At 41.4% G+C, this 6,531-nt stretch overlaps 1 gene segment (V, D, J or C); it reads left to right on the forward strand.

Moving 5' to 3' along the window:
- Positions 1-3,999: 3,999 nt before the first annotated feature.
- On the forward strand, positions 4,000-5,560 carry LOC122808008. The segment is given in 2 exon segments: positions 4,000-4,066; positions 5,030-5,560. Coding segments are annotated over 2 exon segments (492 nt in total).
- The last annotated feature ends 971 nt before the right edge of the window (positions 5,561-6,531 follow it).

Below are 6,531 nucleotides of genomic sequence, written 5' to 3' on the forward strand. Positions count from 1 at the left end.
TGTGTGCGCTACCTTGCCCTCATCCACAGCTCTGGTGACAGACTCGAAGAAGTCTATCAGGTTGAGCAGGCATGATCTGCCTTTCACAAACCCAAACTGCGTGGGGTCCAGATTTTGGAGGTTCCCTATGTCCCTACTGATAAGGTCCATGATGATGTGCTCCATGGTCTTACATATCAGACTCATCAGGCTAATGGGATGGTAGTTCCCAGAATCTGTGGTTGCTCCCCCTTTGTGCAGTGGGATGACTGTAGCAGTGCACCATTCAGCAGGAACAAAGCCTGAGTTGAGGCTGTGACTGAACATGGTACTCAGGTGTGGTGCCAGTTCATTTTGCAGTTCATGTAGGACACAGCCCAGGATATTATCAGGTCCCATGGAGGCTGTATTCTTGGCTTTGGAGAGTGTGTTTTTTACCTGTATAGCCATGATGATAGGGACTTGGCATTCTTTGGGTATTGAGATTGGCCCTTTGGGGGGTGAGAGGGGGGTGAAGTTCGCACTGAACCTGTCAGACAATATGTTGGCAATATCAGTCAGTTCTGTATATGTATTGCCATTGTGCTGTAACTCAGAGCCGATCTGAGATTTACCATGTAGATTCTTGACATAGTTATAAAATGCCTTGTGGTTGTCTTTAGAATATGCAGCAATTTTGTTTTCATAACAGGCTTTAGATGATTTGATAAGGGATCTCAGTTTTTTGCTGAGGCTAACAAGGGAGTTTTTCCAGTCTTAGGATTTCACTCTTTTCTGCAACAGTTTTTTTTTTCTTCTGTTGTAGAGTTTGTTAATGGTAGAGGTCCACCAGATTGGCTTCCTCTTTTTGGAGGAGAGCATCTTGGTTCTGTTTGGTATGGCCCGTTCCATACACATGTGTATGTGCTCATACAGTGCATTGGTGTAAGATTCGGAAGTCATACACCTATTATCCATTTGTATGGACATCGTGATGTTTGCCACCTCTGTTTTCAGAAGCCCAAAGTTGGCTTTGGAGAAGTTTTTTTTACGGTGGTGTCCTTTAATGGAGGTGCAGGTGGGATACAGATGTCCATGGTGATAAGCTTGTGGTCAGATCTGACCAGGGAGAAATTGATTTCAGGTGTGTAGAGCAACGGTCACCCATGTTGGTAATGACCAGGTCAAGGATGTTTCTACCCCTGGTGGGGATAAGGATGAGTTGGTATAGGGCATTGGAATTAATGAATTCCAGAAAATGTTGAGCTAGTGAGCTGCTACTTGAGTAATTTTTCCAATTAATGGTTGGGTAGTTAAGGTCTCCTAGTATAAGGGTATTGGGTTGTACCTTAATATTTTCCAGTGTGTTTAGAAATATGGAATGGGACTCTTGGGACATTGTGGGGTATCTATAGCAGGCTACAACCTGGATTGCAGTTACCCAGTGTTATCTGTACCTGAGGTATCTCAGATGCGTTTTATGTTGCACTATTTGTCTGGAGGTGTGCATATCTTTTATGAGTATGGAGACAGCTCCACCTTTAGTGCTTCGGTCTGGATTTGGAGACCAAAAGGTGTGGCAAGAATTATAGCCTGGTAAAGCCAAGTTGATCTCCTGAGCCTTGAACCAGGTCTCAGTCACTGCACAGTTATCAGTGTCCTCCAGCTTTAGGAGTGCTTTGAGTGAGTATATTTTGAGATTTAGGCTTCTAGTATTGAGTAGCATAACCCTCAGATTTTGTTTGCTTGTGACCATTATGGGGGTAATTTTGTCTTCAGGACATTGCCTAAAAAAGGCATTATAGCAGCAGCAAGAGCTTTGGCCAGTATCCGGAATCCCAGGTGACAGGTGCAGGCCATCTCTGGCAAAGCATCAAGGTCTGTTGATCATATCATCCCAAGTAGACATATACTGGATCCCCTTTGAATGACACCAGAAACTTAGCCAATTGTTAAAGTCAATCATTTTCTGTTTGTACTGTGGTATCATTCTGGGTGAGGGTAGGATGCTATTCAGAGCCAGGGTCATACCTGCCTGGGCTACAAGATCAGAGAGCTCCTCTATATCTCGTTTCATGTAGTCCAGGGAGGTATGTCCCAGGTTGTTCACACCAACATGGACAATGACTGAGTTGTATTTGTACTTGCTATGGAGCGACCTGAGTGCATGCTTTATGTGGTGGATCCTGGCATCCGACAGGCAGCTAACCATGACTTTCTCCTTATTTAACCTGGTGAGTGGGACATCAGAGTGCCTTATTATTGAGTCACCTATGACTAATGTATTGGGTAGGTTGTTTTGCCTTACAGGCTTTGGTTGTGTGGCACACTGTTTGTGTTAGCTATGTATTACATGGTTTGTGCTGGGATGTGGTGGTTATTTGCATTTCTGCTTCGGATGTCTCTGTTGTTTGGGCAGATTTTTATTAAGAGCCTCCGCAAAGGTAGGTGTGTGTTTTATGTTTCTATGTGAGGGCTATTGTGGTGTATGTACTGGTGGGCTATGTGTCAAATGTGGTGCTGTGCAGGTGCTAACCTTCTCCTCCTGACTGGCTGGTCCAGTCTTGGCTGGAGAGTGCTTGGCTTCCAGTTTGGCAATATATGTGCATCTCTCACAGGTCATAGGGTTGTGGGGTAGGAGGAGGGGGTTGTCTGTGTACATGAGGCAATTGCTACGTTGCCTCAGGATGCCCAAGTTCACCAAGTTGATAGGAGAAAGCACAGGGAACTGACCTTTAGACATGCCTGATTTAATGCCCTGTGTAATTAAGTACTGGGGCTATCATCTTATTCTCTTTTGTGGGGAGTTTTAGTGTTGGTAGCAGTATATAGTCATTCGAGAATAGAACCCTCAGACTTTCTAAAGAAATTGTCTATGAATGAAAATTAAACCTTGGCATAGCTTTAAGTATAAATCATATGGGCCAGAATTTCAATAATAATTTTTGCCTGAATTGATGATCTGTACTCAACTCAAGACTAGTAGAATATGAACATTGCTATATAAGATAGTTATGTGAGCAAGCATATTTACCTTAAACAGTAACTTTTCTTGCAATGTCGGTAATACCTTCTGAAACATAAGATGTGTATAATAGGTGAGACAGGAGGATTTAACATTTTTGGAAAGATTTTTTAATTTATTTTTGCATTAACATACGTAGTTGTGGTGGTGCAGCGGTATCGTGGTCGTTTCATAGCAAGAGGTTCTACAGTTCAACTCTCGGCTGGAGCGCCTTCTGTGTGTAGTCTGCATATCTTCCCCGTAGTCGAGTGGCGTTTGAAAAACATGCGTAGAGCGTGCCTTTGTTGAAGGTTGGGCATCGAGCTGGCTTCTCGACACTGTAAAAGTCTACTGCCAATCATTAGCGGACCGGAGTTCTGCTGTGGCGACCCCTAACCGGGAAAAGAAGAAGAATTTCTGTTTCAGCATACATCTACTAAAATTGTTACAATGTTTGCAGAGTACACTTCGTATATATATTTTTCAATGTGATGATGTAAGTATGGAATGTGTTGATCGTGTCTAGGATAAAAGGAAGTTTACAAAAATAATGTCCATATTTTTGGCTCTTATTGTTGGTCTGTTTCTCATAAAATGTGTAGTTTTCTGGCAAATAGTTGAGGACTGAAGTTACTAAATAATCACATCCTACAGAAAATGCATGATACTTGAAAACATGCCATTTTAGTAACTAAGTTTAGAACAGCAATATTAACATTTGTCGGTGAGTTTCAGTCTTTGTACCCCATTATTTTTGGCTTTGTTCATAATTCTTGCCTTCATAATTCTAAGAGGTTGAGAAGTATGTTTCTGTTAAGGTGTCATGTTCCACTAAATGGTAATAAGTATTTACCAGGCTACATCCACCGCCTCCCTGACACCACTGCCACATCCACGAGAAAAAAAGGACCCGAAGGCTGAACTTCAAAAACGAAGCGTCCCAACAACGTCCTTAAATACGCAGCTATGAGTCATTTCCTTGTGAGATGATATATTATATATATGTAACAACCAGGCTGATTGTGATTCAGGCAATAGACAGACGGAAATGATAAGAAATGTTTCTGCTTGTCTCGACGTTTTGCATTCTGCTTTGGATAACAAGTAAGAAACCACCGCAGACGCCCTAAATTTATGTAAAGTCCGTTTAGAAACCGAGTTCCTAGTTCAATTTTGTGAATGCCTGCGTTTATACATGATTTGGTTGTGATTCTTATGAGTACCACAGTCTTAATTTGTGACATCCCGTTTCTAATTTCCTTATTTGTACAACACTTATTCTTGCTGATATTATTTAGGAAACATTATTTAACGATGAATTGTTAGCGTATGAACCAGGCACCCCAGCACAGCTTAGAAATTGTATTTTGACCCGAATTCTGGGAAGAAAACAAAGGAAATGGCAAGTACGCGCGCGGGGTGTGTGTGTGCGCGCGCGCGCGCGTGTGGTGCAATAAATAAATAAATATTTGCCTTATCTCTGATCAATTGTTTATTCAGGGTGATGATAATGAGTAGAGGGTGGGGAGGACTGGGCAGATCTTACGTAGTGCAATTAAGACATTAATTAGAAACACTTTAATGTAAAAAAAATAAATAAATAAAATCAGGAAGTGTCAGGTATGCACTCCTTTGCAATCTTCTTACAGGTGATTTTGCGCGTCAGGGCAGAATGTTTTCTGTTTTTAGGGAAACCTAATTAAACAGACCGTCAGATAAATGTTACTAGTTGGAGTTTAGTGCCCACAGCTGGATGTGTGTGTTTGTGTCTTTGTATTCCAGTTTATAGATTTTCCAGGCTGTTTATTGCTCGGCTTCGTTTTTTTTTTTTTTTGAAATGTTACTGGTTCTAAATGTTTTGATAGCTCTGCAGGTGCATTACAGCTTGTTGTGTATATAATGTATAACTAAAAGTTCATAATCTAATCAGAACCTGGGTAGTTAGCTGAAGAATAATACATTGCTTACCATACGATGTAAACTTTGTTTTCAGTTTGTCCCAAGTACAGTTTGCTTTTACTATTGATTTATTAGTTTGCTTGTCTGTTTTCTGGCTCGTTTTGACAGGTAATTGCAATGCCTTTTCTGTAATGCAGTCGCAGAAGTTTGTCAGCAGAAAGCCTGATGAGGCTGTTGTCCTCTCGTGTGAGCATGACGGGGACAGCAGCAGCTATAACTACTACATCTACTGGTACCAACAGCTCCGGGGTCGTGGTGGGCTGCAGCTCATGACATATTCCTACACCGACAACGCACCTAACTATGAACAGGAATTCAAAGGAAGACTGATCACCACCAGAGACGGCAACAACAAAAGCAACATCACAATCAACAGTCTAAACGTTACCGACACCGGAATGTATTTCTGTGCAGCAAGCACTGCACAGCGAGGCAGCTCCCCTAGAGACCTAACAGAAAACTCCCAGCTGGTGCTGCTAGTAAATTTAAAACAACTTATAACACACAGGAAAATAATGGCTCTGCACCAACTGCGAACTGCATCTCCTGTTTAAAAGGAAAAACAAATGTCTTTACAGCTCCAACTACACAAACCGGGGTCGACTGCATTTCTTACTTAAGTGTTTATTTTCATACCCCCTCAACCTGCAGACATTGAACAAAGGTGAAAAGGCTGTTGAATAACAGATTGTTCATTCTTTCAGTATTCAAACATAACTTAGATCAATTGATGGGAATAAGGAAAGTTGCCCCGTGACTGCTCCTTGAGTTACTAATGGACGGTGGCAACTCCTAAATGCCTTATTCTGCAGCAGTAGGGTTACCACCTGTCCCACTTTGCGAGGGACAGCCCCTCTTTGGGCAGTTGCGTCCTGCAAAAAAATTGTAAAAATGGCAAATGTTCTGTGATGTCAGGACAAAATTATTTCCTATATTTTATGTAATAGTTGCATAAAACAGTTATTCTGTATCTGAAACACCTTAATGTTATAGGAAACAGAATAAGCAACCAAAATGCTACAAGAATAAGCTTTTATTTAAGCAAAAAAGTGAAGTTCTGTCCTTTGTACTGGCCGTGGGTATGTTTCAGCCTGCAAATGTGATGTTTGTACCAAAAATGTCCCACTTTGGGCATTTGAAAAGGTGGCAACCCTATGCAGCAGTAGCATGATCTCAGAAACATTTGTTCACAAAGGGGAAGTACGGGAATAAAAATTATGGAAAAAGGAACCTTGAACACCCAATAGGATTGCACAGCTAGGCTTAAAATAGCCCTTCAGGGCAATTAGCCTAGTATTTACCTGTAAACAAACCCGTAATGTTGGTATTATTTTGGCTTATGTAGTGGGAACATTCATGGAACAGTACAAAAAAAGAGTAATCTATTATTTCTTCATTTTTCTTCAGTACCTTGTCCACAGACTAAAATATTATTTTTGACAGCAGGTTCAGTACAAAGCGTTACCAGAAGCAGGCCATGTAAAACTGAGAACATTCTATAAAAAGCAGCTTGTATGGCACAGCATTGGGTGAAGAACTGAAGTCAGGCTGATATTTAGCCCAGATGTCCATCTAGCATCTGAGCCTGGTTCTGATGCTGAATCCTGACC

The sequence above is a fragment of the Protopterus annectens genome, chromosome 8.part0 (assembly GCF_019279795.1).
Source record: "Protopterus annectens isolate FY-2018-M chromosome 8.part0, PAN1.0, whole genome shotgun sequence".
Taxonomy (NCBI): domain Eukaryota; kingdom Metazoa; phylum Chordata; order Ceratodontiformes; family Protopteridae; genus Protopterus; species Protopterus annectens.